A 16,334-nucleotide genomic window follows, 5' to 3' on the forward strand; every position below is an offset into this window, starting at 1 on the left:
ATGGCTGGGCTGGTTGTCAGTGCCAGTGCCAGTCAATGCTGGCGTCTCGCTTCCCAGCGGTCCGGCCCTCTTTGCCGCCGGCTCTGTCTCTTGTGTGAGCTCTATGCTTCAGGCGGTGCTTCGCTGGCGCCCCAGCCTCGGGGCAGTGGGAAGAGGATGGAGGCCGTCACGAAGCGAGGTCGGATTATGCATCTTTTGGGCTTGGGCAAGGGTGAGCATGGCAGGATATTGGATCCAGACGAGGACAGTCCAGAGCCAGTAGAAAACGCCAAAGGAAATGCTTAGACGATTGATGTAGACACAATAAGAGAAGGGCAATCGAGGAAGGCGGCTATTCCATCACCGTGACCGGGGGAGCAGAAGCGGGTGGGGAGAGCAGCGCAGACGGCGAGTGGCAGAGAGAGGAGAGAGAGGCAGAGAGAGGCTGGGAGAGGCTGGACGGGCTGCATGCGCGCTGTTGAAGCTGCAGCTGCACCACGCCTGCATGCGGATGCATCGCCAGAGGAGGCCACAAAGCAGAGCCCATCACACCGGGTTTCCCAGGCTGTCCAATGCGAGCGCGGCAACACGTGGACGGGGCCAGAGAGGAAGAGAGAGAGCGAGAGAGCGCCAGAGGGAGCAGGGCCTGGCTGTTGCTGTCCGACTTTTTGGGTGATTTCTGCCGAGCTGGAGTCTGTTGTTCGTTTCTCGGTGGATGCAGTGGGATGATGGAATGACGAGACATTGGGGAGGGGAAGAGAAAGAACATTGAATGAGCGGTGATGGATGACGGATGGCGGGCAGATGAGGGGAAATCAGGACAGCATCGGAATCAAGTTTCGATGGAATGGACTGATCGCCCACGGCCGACGCAGTGCAGCGAATGGACGTCGATGTTGGGTTGATGCGAGCATGAGCGTCGATTCACTGCATGAGCGCGGTGTCGACGTAAAGTGCCGAGAGGGTGCAGGTGGTGACGACTTCAAGCACTCCATGCGGACTTACAGCACGCTTCAGCGCTTGTACTCGCTAAACCGCTCGCTGTAACTGTATTTTGTACATGTGCTTGCCCACGCGCGCGCATAAACAAACATGATCCGGTTGACAACAAACGACATCCATGCAGCCAGCAGACAGGCAACAAGATGGCCATCAACAAACAACACACAAAAGCTACAAAAACACGCCATTCAGCACATATCCGGATGCATCTCTCGTCTCTAGAATCAAAACTAAACATCAAGGTGGGCGCTTAGAGCCGATCATCTTCAGCGAAATGCTTCTTTTCTTAGCACATGGCCATCAATGACAAGTCGAGTGGTCTCGTGCGTTCTCCCAGCCACGGGGTTTGCCTCTTCTCTCTCTTCTCTGTTGTGTCTTAACAACCGGGTTGGTAATCAGCCGCTACGCCCAACTCACCCATGCCGTGCTTGCTGAATTTTCTTTCCTTCGCCACAACAACAACACAGCAATATTCCAAGGTATCTCAAGGTGTAGGCTGACTGACTGAGGCGGACAAGCCAGCCAAAGGCCGAGAGGAGGACATGGTGATGGGGTACTCGGTACAGCCCCGCCACGGCTTCGCTGGCAGTGCTTCCGGGTCCGTGGTACGCAGACCGCCGGTAGCTGCGTGGGTATTGCATGTATCTTAGGTACCAGTGAGGTAGACAAAATGGGGAGACAAGCAAGGTGGCAGTCATTTGATGTCCGAGTGTCTTTGTGCTACGACTTGGTTCTACCCAAATGCTCCGTACTGGGCGCCCAAGGGGGACAAGGCCGGCGTCCTCATATCGTCCTGTTTGCAGGCCCCAGTTTCAGGCTGCGCAGATACACGCCACTGTTGCCGTGATGGATGAGGGAGAGGGAGCGATAGGAGCACAAGAGACACGCACAGAGGGCAGACGGCGGCCCACGGCCAACAGAGGGAGACGGCCCGGAAGGAAAAGGAACAGACAGAGCCGAACCTGAAGTTGAGACCTGAAGGTACCACCAGCACGGGGGCCCTTGAGGAGAACCTGAGGAGAACCTTGAGGAGCTGCTGGGGGGGCATCACAGACGGGAGGTTGAGAGTCGAGGGTACAACGAGGATACGTACCGTTGGGTCCCAAAGCCAGCAAGGCCTGAACATGGAAAACTTGAAGCCAGAGCCAGTCCAGTCGATTCGAGTGCTACCCACCCACGCTAATGTCGCCTACCAGCGCCTGGGAGGTACTTTGGGTACTTTGGACTGTACCGGACAGTCCAACGTTAGCGCTTCCAGGGTGCTAAAAAGGTGCCGGCCGGGGCCAACATTGTGAACTGGGCGGCCTGGCCTGCCCCCCTGTCGGTGGAGCCCCCTTCAGTGCTCCAGCGCTCTGCTGCTGCTGCTGCTCCATGCTACCACACGCCTGGGCCACGCCGGAGCAGTGCACTTTTTAGCCTTGCTGCCACACAGGCAAAAACACCGGCTCCACTCGTCGTCTTTTCCATCCGTGACTCTTTTTCTACGTGCTGGTTCCCGCCTTCTGTAAGCCTGCGCTGCTCCTCGCCTTTTGCTTTAAGTCCGCGAGACGTCAGACAGACCAGGACACGATCGACCAAGACATAAATCCATTTTGCAGCCCCGCGAGAGAGCCATTGCCGTCGACACTCTGCCCTGACCAAGTCGCCATACAAAGTACCTGCTTGCCTGTACGAACAAGTCGAAGTACCGCTACACGCTCTACTGACGGCTCCGGTACTCGGTGCTCTCGCACACAGCCAGAAAAAAAACATCCCACCACACAGCGCCAGATCCCGCACACAAATCCCGTTTCCCCGATATACAACATCCCCGTCTATACATTACAACACAAAGAACACAAGAACAGCAACGGCGACGCTTTCGACACCCTCGACCTCGCCGCTGCCGGGAGGGAGGCATGTCGCCCCAGCTGAGAGAACTGCTGCTGCCGCAGGTGGTGCAGGATCGCAAGAGCGGCACTCCCATGGACGAGGGCGTCAGCCTCGAGCCCTGCGACCTGAGCTATGTCTACTACACCACGAATTCCTCCTCGTCGGACGTTGCCTCGCCCCTGACGCCCACCTTTTCCAACCGCGGCGTCCCCCTGCGCTACTCCAGCTCGACCTCGTCTCTGGAGCTGCTGCCGCAGGAGGGCCCGGCCTCGCCAATTGCCCAGCTTGCCGCTGCGTCCAAGTCGAGCATTCGCCAGCTGCCGGACGTGCAGGAGGAGCCGCAAGAACGGGAGGAGGAGCATGACCAGGAGGGCGAATACGACGAGGAGGAGGAGGAAGAAGAGGAGGATGATGACTACGACGATGACTTGAGCGACAACCTCGGCATGTACTGTCTATGTAAGTGCTGTCTGACGGAAACCATGGAGAGAGAGGAGGCTTCACTTAGGTGGTTCCAAGAGTTCGTGGCTGACTGAATGGTTCTTTGTTTCGTGAGCAGGCGACCAGGCATGCGAGCACCTCAACACCTCCCAGGAGCTGCTGCAGGGCGAGACAACGGGCGAGTTCGACATTGACTACGACCTCGGCTTCCTCAGCGACAGCGACTTCTCGGGCGATGCCCAATCGTCCAAGAAGAAGCGCCTCATCGGCGGCGAGTCGACGTTTGGCGCCCTGACGTCCCGCATCGGCCACCGCTTCCCCAGCATCGCGCGCTGGAAGTCGCAGCGCAAGGCGAACAGCATCACCGGCCTCATGACGTCGCCCACGACGGAGCGCAGCCTGGAGAACGTGCTGTCCGGCGCCGCGTCCAGCCGGTCGTCGTCCATGTCGTCGCCCACCCGCCAGTTCCCCGTCCTGCTGGACGACGCCCCCATGCCCCCGCCGGCCATGCCGCTCTACGACGGCTACGCCAGCACCGACAGCCTGGACATGCACGCGGGCGAGTTGAGCCGCGAGGAGCGGTCAGGCATCGAGCGCGACAGGGCCATGGCCACGACCCCCCTGCTGCCTCCGCTCATGACCGACCCGCTCGGCAAGCCTCCGCAGCGCTCGCAGCCCTCGTCCCCCCTCCAGTCGCCCAGCATCGCGCCGTCGTCGGCCGTCACGGAGCTCCACTCGCCTCGCCCTGCTGTCCCGACCCCGCGGCAGTCCCTCGCCTCCAAGCCGTCCGGCTCGTCCCTCCGCCACGTCTCTGTCCTGGCCGAGCTGCCGCTGCCGCTGCCGCCGTCCATCCTGCAGGACCAGGACGAGTGGTCCGACCGCCTGGGCCACGCCAACTTCACCATCACTCCCATGCCCTACGCCGTCGACGAGATCACCGCCGAGTCCGTCACCAGGTTCTGCGACGACTGGGACGCCGCCCGCGTCGCCTACACCAAGCACCTGGTCCGCACCGGCGAGCACTACGGCCAGACGAGCAAGACGTACGGCCTGACCGAGGCCAAATGGGCCGAGATTGAGCGCAAGTGGAAGCTTCACTACACGGACATTGTCCGCCGCACCCAGCCCATGATCTCGGGCTCCGCCAACTCGCGCAGCCGCAGCCGTGGCCGCGGGCGAGGCCGTTCCTCGAGCGCCCACCCCGCCGGCCAGGGCCAGGGCCAGAGTCAGACCCAGAACGGCCACGACGACATCTACGCTGCCATGCAGTGGCGCGGCAGGAGGGGATGCCGTCCCAGCGCGGTGCCCCAGATGCTCGAGGCCCTGGACGCCGAGGGCAAGTTCCCCGGCCGCGGCGACGAGGACATTGTCGGGCCCATGCAGCGGGATGCCTACATGGTGCGAGCCCGAAGCGAGGAGAAGACGCCGCGGTTCTGGAGAAACCTTGCGGAAAAGCTTCGCCTCTGATGATGCTATTTTCTTCTCTTTACATTCTACTCATTCCTGGATTTTCCACGTTACTTCGGCTCCGGATCTCACCGTATTTTCCGGACGAAACGACTTTATTTGGTATTTTGACCCATGACTTGACGACCATACCACCATAGAACATTGCAGCGCCGGCAAACATCTGTCTCACGCGAAACAAACTACTTTTTAACGACCTATTGCTTAATTCGAACGAAATGATACCCGACTCTAGTCACTCCTTCCGACACACCACCAGAGAGATGGGCTCTCGCTTCATGTCCTGTCATTCCTTCAATCTGCCCAGTCAACCTGGGCTGCTGAACGAGGCAGAGATCATGGAGACCACCCATCTCTCGTCACCCTTGCTTTCTCGACATGCTCCTTTCATCATGTTACATAGACCACAACACCCACCTGTAGATAAGCTGGGGTTCGGCGTTTGCTCATGATTTTCGGAGAAAAAAGAAAAGCGTGCATAATTCTGGTTTTTTACTCGTCTTTTTTTTCTTTAGACGGACACGACACGACACGAGACGCACACCTGCCATATACACACATACACTAAAAAAGAGACAACAACCACACACACACACACATACACCCCAATCATCATCTGGGGCGGGGAAATGGGACATGCATAGCACCCTTGGAGTTTTTTTTTTCTTAATTTTTTTTTTTTGCTACGCTCTTTACAGCTTTGCCCGGTTTCGGGACGGCCTTGTCTAGTTGGTCATATGGCACTCCGCCGTACGTCAGACCGGACTAGTTTGGAGCATTTCTGCTTAGCTGGGATCTGAACGACGACAAGAAAAGACGAAGGAAAAGAAGGACGCGATGCATCGGAAGAGATGCAGGAGGGGATTGACGAAGATGAAATAAGAAAAGCATATTAATCAACATAGAAGGGGAAGATGGAGAAGCATATAGAGCAGTAGAAAAGAAAACGATGCATCGGATAGCGAGCGATGTGGTTTACTTGGATGTATAAAATGAATGAAATGGAACCAGATTTTTATCTGTCTGCAGCTTGACCTTTTCCTTGCTTTGAGTGCTTGGTTTGAATGTGACGTGTGCTGCTGCTGCTACATTGATTCTGGTGTAGGTAGGTAGGTATGGGGGTGTGGGTGTGGGTGTGGGTGACATGGGGGGGAGCTTTGGAGGGGATGGAGGGGAGATGGTGAGAGGAGCTTTTCGGTAGCATTTGACTCGGTGGGATGAGTGGCTATGGGTCTGTCCTTGTTTGTGGGAGTTTGGATGGGAGGTATCTTGACGTTGCGATACCTCTTGCGGCTTGTATGTGAGCTGTTTTTGGGTTCAGGTGCTTTGGTCATCTTTTGCTCGAGTCTCACTATGCCATTATTCGGTTACCCTCTAGAGTATCAGGCATTCTTTTTTCTTGTCACTATTATCTGTGTCGGTTTGGGCTTTGTAACTGGCTGGTGGGGAGACGCGGATGAGCGGATGGGCGGATAGAGATGGATATTACTGCGTACATATCTGGAGAGATGGGAGGGGCGGCTTTTACATGGAAGGTATTGTTGTTCACCTTTTTGCGGTGCTTACTTGCGTGGGTTGGGATCCAGTGTATGGACGGGTCCTTGGTCGTGGGCTGGTGGGATGGGTTGATCGATGGGCTTTGTGGGTTTGATGGGATGGTATGAGATGGCGATAGAGGTGCGGTGCGGGATGTAGGTGAGAGTATGCAATATGCATGTACGTGTATGGATGCGTCTGTTGCTGTGTGGCAGATGTGTGTGTCTTGGAGTGTGCCGACGGCAGTTTATGTTGGTCAGGTATGATAGACGAATGCAAGTGAGTACCTATATGTGTGTAAGGTAAGGTAAGGTATACGTAGTGTAGGGTTTGTATCGCAAGGACAGGATGCATTCTGAACTCAACGATGGCAATTCGATGGTGAGATGTTGTCGGTGGAGGGCTTTGAAGTGGCCATATCACCTATTAGGAGGACATGGCGATGCGGTAAGGCTTGGCGAGTTGGTAACTGTATCATGTTGCAGCAATAAGAACGTCCGCCCTAATTCCCCAGCGGCAGATCAGACGCTTTGCATCGTGTGAAGGAGATGCCATGTTTCAATGGGTATCACCTTATCACCTACGATTATGTTTTCCAAGTTTTATTTCTATTTTTTTTTCTTTAGCCTTTGTCCTCATTTGTTTAAGATCGGGTGGCACGATGAGAAATGGAGAGAGGAGTTGTACCCAAGCGGCAAAGTGTGCGCCCAAGATTGAAGCGTCGTTTCCAAAGCTGTTCGTATGCGCGGCCCGCTTCGTGCCCCAGCGGAGTTGGACACGCTCGTAGAAGATATTGGTATACTTGATCGGTATAGAAGTCGGATCGCTCGGGCCTTGTCGGCGGGAGTGAATGCAGCATGCCTATGTGTGCGTCTAGTATCTCGAAGAAACGTTTCTCCCTTTAGCCCAAGTACATGTACCGTGGAGTGCATTCTCGCGATGTTACAGCCCGGTGTTTACATGTGCACTCCGCAGCCACGCAACATCGGCACACGGAAAACCTCTAGCAAACGATTCGATGCACCAAGATAACCCCAGAAAGAAGAACTTCATACGTGGACGATGCAGAGTATGTGTTTACAATGGCATGCACAATCCCACGTTGTTAGCGAGACCGGGTCGCACCGCGTCGGGAAGCGGGTGTCTGTCCGTTTCGTCTATACTGGTCTCCCTTCGCTTTTCCAGGATGCCAACCCCTGGGAGGATTCGTTCTTTATTCGGTAGTTCTTTCCTGTTGATTCTTGGTTCTGGCTCTTTCTGGGTTTCTTTTATAAGGCGGGTAGGTACGCGGATGATGGTGTTGGTGATTCGCTGGGGGTTGGACAGAGATCTGAAGGGCTTGGGACGACCAATTGGCGAGGACAGTGATGGTTGTGATTGACTGTGCGTGATGTAAGTATGTATTTTGTGAATACATTCCCATCTTTTGGTTTATCATGTGCTATATGCTACTGCGGGTATCGCCCATACAGTTGAGTTATGATGAGGTAGGTCAAAGAGAAACGCCCAAGCCACACAACAACTAGCATCCCATTCCGCATGCTGAGCAGACCTACGTGTGAACACTCGTAAAACCCTCCCAGAGACGCACACGCATCTCAAGATAGTGAGTGCGTTCTTCGTCCGACCCCAAAATCTCCCCTCGATGTCCTGCCAAGCGGGGAATCGGACCACTTCTCCGTGTAGCTTCAGTCGAGAGAGCCCAGATGACAATTTCTACCATCAACTCGAAACCCCGTACGCAAGACGCATGCTAAAGCGTGTTCCCAATTGCTTTGACATGTGCTCTGTGCTGTGCTTGTGCTTGTTACAATGGCAAACGCGTTTCACAGCTCTAATCGCCTCGTGGGGCTGTTTGTGGGCGGGTAGATGCAGCGGGATGGGCATTGCATCGGTGAATTTTCTGTTTGAGAGGTGGGTGGAGGGCGGGAAGGGAGAGGTGTTGGTTGGGTGGTTAGACGGGCTGTGGGACTGTGATGAGGGTGATGGGGTTATGTAGTTGATGGGTTGCGTGGTGGCGTATGTTGTGGTTGATGCTGTGTCTGGATATGTTGGGGTTGGATGGTATTGGAGGAGGGTGCCTGGAAGTTGTGGTACTGTGGGAGGTCGTTTTTGAGGGAAGTTGATTCGTTGATGGTGTTTGGCTTGGGTGGGCTTGTGGTCGTGGCCGTGATGGATTCGATGGATAGAAGTGTGTTCTGGTGTTGAGGTTGCAATGGGGAGTTGTCGATTCAGCTTGTCATTGATAGCTGTACCAACATATGCCAGTAACACTTCATTACAAGCAGAGGTTAGCATGTCTGAGGAATGGGAAGACTGGCAGAGTATTGCCACAATGATTATAATGTCAACAGATCGAAAACATCCTAGCTTGGTTATTCTGAAGTGAAAGAGGCCATTATCTGGTTGAGGATTGTAGTTTGCTGCTCCTCGATGTCTTAATAGGAGACAGTTACGCGCTTACTCATTTTAGCGAATTGTTCCTTGATAATGGGATTGAGAAGGTACACTATTCCAAGCATGAAGGTCGGGCGTAATGACTGCATAGATGCGTAGTTGCTTCATCAACTCGGGAATCTTATTTTAAAGGATTTATATAGTTGGGAATGCATCCCAATTGCTGCTTATACTGATGATTATCGCACGCTGGCCGTCGGCTTATGCAAAGACGCCAAATCTGTGTGAAATCTAGTCTACAGAATCAGAGCATTCATCAGCATGACACTGGGAAGTCTGGTCGAAGATGTAATGCCGTTCTGGGGATCAGTCATCGAGGCAACGACACTCGTGCTTTGCCAATTGAATGGAACGCAATGATATAGTTGCTGACGAATAGGTGATTTATAAGAAGAATATCACTTATATATAAAGACACTCTTGCTTAACCCAACTTGTTTAATGGCTTCTCATCAGCATCAGGTTTACTCGCAAGATGCATTAAATGAGACTTTTCTGCTTTCCATGTTTGTGTCGGCAATCCAAGCAACCGGTCGTCCATCTCTTCCAATTGTTGATTCGGGATGTATCAAATCTATCGAGCCATATCATATAGTATCCGGACTGCCAAAAATCCAGTGGAAAGTTTCGGACCGGGTTATCAGCAGACCAATCCTCAACGAGAAGTGAGCCAGCGATCAGGACAGGGATGGTCAGGAAGTTGTTGTAGATGATGGCTAAGGGAGAATGTTAGCGCCAAATGCATCTCATCGCATATGGAGAAAGCAATCACTCACCGTCCCAGTCTTTGAAGCCCATCTTCTTAATGACCCAAACTGACAGACTACTCAGGACACTTCTAGACCTACAACTTCATCAACATCCCCTACACCGAGCCACCCCTAGAATCCCTACTCCGGAAAGCTCCTCCTATCTCACCTCGCGGCGTTAAGAAGGCAATGCAAGATGGAAGACTTGGCAAGATATCCCCTCGTAAGTGGTTCCCAATATCTGAGTTTATGCGCGAGCTCTGTTGACTGAAATCATAGGGAGGTGGATGGGTCAGTGGAACAAAAGAATCCTGGGGCAGCCCCAACGGGATCACCTCTGTTTCTCAGAAAGGCGGCAGCCCATGTCATTGTCTGGGTCGCCATCAACTTACCCCTCGGCGCGTTTGGCTTCCTCACAGGACCCTCCCTGCAGGCAGACGGCCCGGCCCGCACGGCCAGCGCCTTGCTTTGCAGTGGGTGCAGGAGAACATTGCCGAATTCGGGGGAGATCCTGACGATGTGATGGCCATGGGGCAGTCGCCTGGCGCCGGTTTAATCATGTATCTCCTTGCCCACGAGGGGAAAAGGCGCTGTTCCGTTCAAAAGGGTCATCGTACAGTCGATCCCATTAAATACCTTGATTACCCCTGCGCAGCAAGAGCGCGGGCTTCAGACGTTTCTATCCATTCTCAACGTCCTTCGTTGGAGAAGCCAGACAGCTTCCATCGAGTGCCCTTATTGCTGCCAATATCCACCAGTTTGGAATTGCGCCTTACAATGATTTTGCTTTCAGTCCATCCGCCGACAACGGATACAATTCTTCAACTGCTGTCTTCTCACACCAGCTACGAGGGTGCTTTTTTTCACTAACCCTCGAACCATTGGCAACGAAACGGCATTGGCTGAAAGACTCCGGGAAATATCTCCTCTCATACCTGAGAGAGACGTTTGCTACGTACCCGACACTCTCCGATCTCCTGTCTACGATGGCTCTCGGCCATACACGACCGATCTCGATTGTGAGATGTTGATGGCCAACGAGATGTATTTTGCCACAACTCATCAGAACCTGCTTCAGTCTATGATACGTCGTGATACAGAAGTGTATGCGTGAGAATTCCTAGTCTTCCGGCTCCCCATGGAACTGATACCCCCGTATACTGGTATGATGGAACAGCTTCAAGTGTTCATCCTCTTGTTGAGAACATTATGCAGCATGCTATTGGGGGCTTCGTGAAGATTGGAGTGTCAGCTGCTGGGTCGTTGGGTTTGACCTCGTTTCTGAGATATGGAAAGGAGGCGAAGACTGTTGATCTCAACGTTTCTTCCCTCGGTTGTTGTTTGGGATCCTACGGAATGACAAGGCCTTGTGGCTGGTACATGCCACTTGGGAGTGACAGGCTTTGAAGCGGACACGGTCCCGTTCTGGGCGGTTGGGCAGGACGTTGACTTGATCTTGAATAGGTTGTGTTGCTCTGAAGACTTATGTCTGATTACTTTCCTGACTTTGTATGATTCTTTTTGACAATGACTACCAATTAAATCTGTGTTCCTGGATAACTTCACACATCATGATGATAATTCTTATCACAGTTTCAGGGGGTTCAAGTCCGAGTACAATAATGTGAATGAAAGCGTGTTGTCACTCAGCAAGGGGTTCGCCGCGAGTAGGATATTGATATACATTCGTGACATATTTTACATTATGTGAGAATTTCATGTAGTAGCTGTATTTAACCGTTCTCTAAATACTCCGTACATATAGCAGATATATTTAGCTCTTCGTCTCAATCTTGTAGCTGGATATCAAGCACTGCAGCTCTGCCGCCTCCCTTGCGATCATCGTGATGACCATCACACTCCGCCATTTCCTGCCCTCGCATCAATGAAGTCCGCATGACTCGGCACTTTTTTGATGTGTCATATGCCACATTGCCCTCACGATTGCTGCGGCGAGCATTCCAAGCATTTAACCGCTACAATTGCTGCACTCGGTCTCCCAAAAAAGGAGCCTCTTCTGAGGCGGACGACGCTGAGCCGTCGGATGCTAGAGAGTATGCCATCAGAACTGAATCCCTTTCTTGGCAGACCTTCAGCTTCGAGGAACGTTAGTCAGCTGCATAAGAAAGGTATGAGCTTCTTAACAGCCACTTGCTCTACTCATATCAATTTTCCATGTTATGCTACGACAGTCTTCTGAAAGCCTCACCTGCAGCTGTAATTTCGATTTCACGATCCAACTCATTGAGTCCTGCAACGAGTCTTGAGATGCCTCGTAAAGTGTGTTCTTCGCCCACCTATATACATGAGGCCTCTCACATTCCACCCCTGTGGACTCACCGACTCCGACCTCCGGTCATGTTGGAGTAATCGATACCTCACAAATGCTGCCATATGTCGTAGACAACAGGGGCTTGTAAAAGCCAGGGGGTCAGACCACAGCTGAAGAAGGCAATAGCCTGAATACCTTGAACAGCTTATATCCCTCAACATTCCCCATTGACACGAAGTGACGAGACTGCAATTCCGAAAGATAAGCTGGGCCGAGGAGATCGTTCAGCTGTAAACGTCTCAATCCCACGTTCTGGACCAATCGAAATCAAAGGAATGCCACAATCATATCACACTTGCCAAAACCGACTGTCGAGGGTTGCATCACCTCGATACGACGCAACAAACACGGCCACTCTCTCAAATCTCCGTACGCTCAGCTCTGATGACATATCAATGCCATGTCCCTCAGCCGTCGACTCACCCAGAGGGCGTAGCAGATATCTCTCAGAAACAAGAGCCCAGACCTTTCCGGAACATGTCCGTACTTTGCCTACCAGACCTCAGCTCCATGAGTCCCGTCAGGGGGTGGCCGGCCACCCGCCCTTATAGGCTGAAGACAACACGTTATCGTAAGATGCCAAGTTACACATGGACAAGCGTCTGTGTAACTATTCCGAGCCTCGCCAATGCGTCCAAAGCCTGCAGCATGATACGTGTCATGGCACGGAGCGATGGCAGCCCGGGCCCCTCCTGAGTCACATGGTTCAGGGGGGGCAGAGAGATTGTGGGAGGAGGAGAGAGAGATATAAAAGTGCCTCCACTTCCCAGGGAGGATGCCATGGAGCTTTCCTCTTCAGCATCCGCCTTCGAGGTCCTTAGACATGCTTGACAGTCATACACCCCCTGCTCACTCCCGTCGTTGACTGCCACATTCCATTTATTATCTTTTCTGCCCAATGATTGCCTTGGGGATACTCTTGACATACCGCCTTTGACTCTGTTGCCTGCGCGCGTACGCCTCTGATCAAGTTGCCCACAGACACCGCCCCCTGAAGAGTGCGGTCACCAGACTCCTCCATCATCATGGGGGCCCCTGCCCTTGCTTCTCCCGTTTTCAGACATCAATCAAGGTATAAGTACGGATGCCCTTCCCGGGAAAGCCTGACAGCACGAAGCGTGCGGAGTCGACCTGCCAAAGGACTCACCTCGTTGCGTCGACACGGGGCAACGCTCACGACGACTTGTCGAGAGGAAACTGTCAACGGATTCAGCACAGCAGCAAGTCTTCAGCGGAGAGTCTCCATCGTCAGAACGCACGGAAGAGGAGATCAGAGCGGTACCATGAAACAAGAAGCATCCAATTCAGTAACAATCTGGTCATCCTAGTCATAACTAATGCCCCAAACAAAAACAGAAACAGAAAAACAAAAAAAAAAAAAAAAAAAAAGAAAAATACCAAGGTTTTCCTTTTATCCCACCCCCCAAAACAGCCCAACAATGCTGAATCTGGATGACACTGACCCATCAAAGCTCTGCTGGGAACAGGACCCACGGCAGACTGACGACGAATCCCCCTAGACTTCCTCCACAGCACCATGTCAACTTGTTGCCCAACCCCGTTCGATCGTGGCAGCGCGAGGAGTCGTGTTTTCCACGGCCTATTGTCCGAAGTCGTAGCCGCCATAAGTGTTGCTGCTCGAGGACTCGCTCAGAGAGAAGTCGTAATAGGTGAGCAGGGATGGATCGATGTTGTCTATGTATTCTTGCTGCCACACGCTGTCCTGCTGCCAGAATCCCTCCTGCCAGAACTGGAGCGCGTCGTTGCCTTCGTTCTCGCCGTCATTGTCGTCATAAAAATGCTCGTCATACGGGCACTCGTGGAACTGGACTTGCGCCTCCGGGGGCGTCATTGGAGGCGAGGGAGCCGGAGCAGGACCAGCAGCGGAAGCAGAAGCAGCTTCCTGGGCCTGCAGCCCCTTTGCCTTCTTGCGCGGGTCAGACTGGCACAGGCCGCACCTCTTGACGAGGAAGATGATGTCTGATCGAACAATGCCGCAATACTTCTGGTTGACGCGGTCCCAGGTTGCATCCCACCCCCCGTGGTTGGTCGTGTGTACTTTCTCCACTACCTGCAGGATCTCATCCTCCGTGATGACTATGCGATCCTTGCCCTTGTCGTTCTTCGCAATGGCCCAGAGCTCCTGACGGTTCTCGTCCCATCTGTACGTCTTCTGGGCGTAGTTTCGACGGCTGTAGTCTTTCTGGCACGTCGGCTTGGCGTTGGGGTCGGCGAGCCATGCCACCAGCTTGTACTTCTCCTCCTGCGAGATGTGCTTCTTGTTCGGAGTAGCCTTGAGATACTCCTTGAACTCCTCCCGGACTCGGGGGCATCTACTGAAGGGGTAATACGGGTGTAGTTCAGTCTTCATTTTCAGCCAATGCATTGCTCGTCACGGGTAAACCCTGTCTGTCGAAAGCAACCTCCTTCTTTCCAAAACTCGGAATCCATCCTGAACTGCCTTCTCTTCAAAAGCAATTTGCGACTGTCTCACAGCGTTACGCAGCCCGTCGAGAATTCGAATCAAAGCCGTTTCTCGACGGCGGGCGTACTCCCTCTGTCGAGAGAAGCCACTCGACAGCAGGTGTACGCCTGTCGTCGAGAAATCATTTTCAATGGTGCCAGCACCGCATGTCTGAAACCGTGATGTAAAAGAATGCAGCTCATGACGACTAAAACTCAATAGACCGGTTCTAAGGCCATCTCAAGCTGAATTCATGACGCCGGAAGCAGAGGTCGAGCTTCCGGAGAGCGTTTGTCTCAGCGGCTTCGTGATGCTTGTGGAGAAGACTGACATGAACTAGTTGAGACGAACTGTGGGCGGCAGCCGACAGGTCCACTGGAGTGATGTAGTCCTGTTCAAGAGAAAAAAGGAAAGGGAAAAGGTAAAAAAAAAAAAAGAAAGGACAAGTTACGAGTTGCCGTAGTGTAGTTATGGACGGAGAGAACTCGAAGCTGTACGCGAGAGAGCTCGGTGAAGCAGAGCCATTGTAGGACATCTCTACAAAAGTACGACATCATCATCATCACCAGCCACAGCTTCTACTACTAGAAAATACAGCCAGCATCTAGCTTTGCTTATCTTAGATACTACACACGTCTCCGTACTCCGTATAACTAGGTGAATCCCTCGTTGCGCCTCCCTGTCGCAGATGGCTCTCGGCTTGCATATCGAGCACCAGGCCCTGCATCCTGGACATCATGCCGACAGTTAGAGAGAGGGCTTTTTGCCCGGTTTCACTCCACAGAGTAGAGATTTCTGCCCCATAGCGATCATAGGAGGGCTCCATCTCTGGTCCCTTGCTCTTTTGTACGCTTCAGCGGTGTACCTTCTCCTGATTTGGGCTGGCGTCCAAGGACTACAATGATACCATAATTCAGCTCATCAAGATAGTCAGAGAGGGTAGCCCTTTTGGCATTATGGAAACACCACTTTGATAGCAAGTTACGTGGGAAATTCCATGTGGGGGAACACATGGCTTTGCTCCTCGCGAGACCTGAGGACACCACCATACCGAAAACCTGGTTATAACTCGATGCTCTAAGCGGTTTTCATGCAATAGATTCTATCGATCTCTCGTCCCTTTCCTTGTCTTTCTTGTCTCATTGAGGTGCTTTTCGGGAGTGCCCGTGTCTTGCATTTTTCGACTTGATGCAGTATATGTCCTCGTTGATATTTCCCGCCTAAGGCTTGGGGGTGAGAGGGGTGGAAGAATCAGAGGCTCATCATAAGGCGGCCACCCGCATGGCTTCATTGCCATCAGGAACAGAAGATACATGATAGCAGCATAACATCATCACTCGCAGCGTCTCAAGGACCGTTTACCCCGGAGCCAATACTCGTTACACATCGCCCCCTTCAAGATCTGGTGTATTAAGCCTAAACGCCTGACGAACCCTCGTATCTCCGCATGGGAAATCCTCCATGTTAATGCAAGAAGTAGGGGTCGCTATTCCGGAAGAAGCAAGGTCTGTCAGCCCCTGTCTCTTCGTGACCTTGTTGTCTCCTCAGATTCAACGATTTCGTTGTTTTCTCCCGCTCTCTCCCTCAACGCCTAATCGCGGATCCCTGATGCCCGTCACGATACTACCTGCATCAGAGAGAAAGACCTGTGTCTCACTTTAACCGACTTCCTGGCTCTGATGGCTAGATAACCGTCTCGATCGCGATCTGAGAGACATGATTTCGAGATCGCAGGACGCGATTCAATCGGAGTCCGTGGAGATGCTAAATTCTCCGTAAATGAATGTCTCAGATGCTTTTCATAGCTTATCGCCAGCTAACAATCTACGCAGCGTAGCACCACTAAGCCCTGTTAACGATCTGTGCCCCGATCCGTGGCTTGGGCTACGGATACATCCGGAATGTATCATCCATCCCCCTTACCAACAGAGAACAGCAGAGACGGAAGAATAGCTCCTGGAGAACCTGCACTCTGGGCATCAAGGCGCCTCTCGCGGCCAGATGGGAGGCCCATGGGCTCGCCGGTGATGAAGCG

The 16,334-nt window shown here is 53.0% G+C and overlaps 5 protein-coding genes across 5 annotated transcripts; 3 read left to right on the forward strand and 2 right to left on the reverse strand.

Moving 5' to 3' along the window:
• CCMA1212_006524 (uncharacterized protein) lies at nt 1-285 on the forward strand (the record flags this gene model as incomplete). Its single annotated transcript, XM_073703739.1, has 1 exon — nt 1-285. The coding sequence occupies one exon, from the start codon at nt 1-3 to the stop codon at nt 283-285; it is 285 nt and encodes a 94-aa protein (XP_073558030.1).
• A 2,594-nt stretch (nt 286-2,879) lies between these two features.
• On the forward strand, nt 2,880-4,761 carry CCMA1212_006525 (uncharacterized protein; the record flags this gene model as incomplete). Its single annotated transcript, XM_073703740.1, has 2 exons — nt 2,880-3,312; nt 3,413-4,761. 2 exons carry the CDS (start codon nt 2,880-2,882, stop codon nt 4,759-4,761), a joined length of 1,782 nt encoding a protein of 593 aa, XP_073558029.1.
• A 4,831-nt stretch (nt 4,762-9,592) lies between these two features.
• CCMA1212_006526 (uncharacterized protein) lies at nt 9,593-10,910 on the forward strand (the record flags this gene model as incomplete). Its single annotated transcript, XM_073703741.1, has 4 exons — nt 9,593-9,726; nt 9,787-10,232; nt 10,297-10,607; nt 10,628-10,910. The coding sequence occupies exons 1-4, from the start codon at nt 9,693-9,695 to the stop codon at nt 10,908-10,910; spliced, it is 1,074 nt and encodes a 357-aa protein (XP_073558032.1). The 5' UTR covers nt 9,593-9,692.
• Nucleotides 10,911-13,435: 2,525 nt separating this feature from the next.
• Nucleotides 13,436-14,206, reverse strand: CCMA1212_006527 (uncharacterized protein; the record flags this gene model as incomplete). The annotated part of the gene is made up of 1 exon (XM_073703742.1): nt 13,436-14,206. The coding sequence occupies one exon, from the start codon at nt 14,204-14,206 to the stop codon at nt 13,436-13,438; it is 771 nt and encodes a 256-aa protein (XP_073558031.1).
• Nucleotides 14,207-14,227: 21 nt separating this feature from the next.
• On the reverse strand, nt 14,228-14,853 carry CCMA1212_006528 (uncharacterized protein; the record flags this gene model as incomplete). Its single annotated transcript, XM_073703743.1, has 2 exons — nt 14,228-14,528; nt 14,849-14,853. 2 exons carry the CDS (start codon nt 14,851-14,853, stop codon nt 14,228-14,230), a joined length of 306 nt encoding a protein of 101 aa, XP_073558034.1.
• Nucleotides 14,854-16,334: the final 1,481 nt, after the last annotated feature.

The sequence above is a fragment of the Trichoderma ghanense genome, assembly GCF_004382785.1.
Source record: "Trichoderma ghanense strain CCMA-1212 chromosome Unknown scaffold_7, whole genome shotgun sequence".
NCBI classification, from domain to species: Eukaryota; Fungi; Ascomycota; class Sordariomycetes; order Hypocreales; family Hypocreaceae; genus Trichoderma; species Trichoderma ghanense.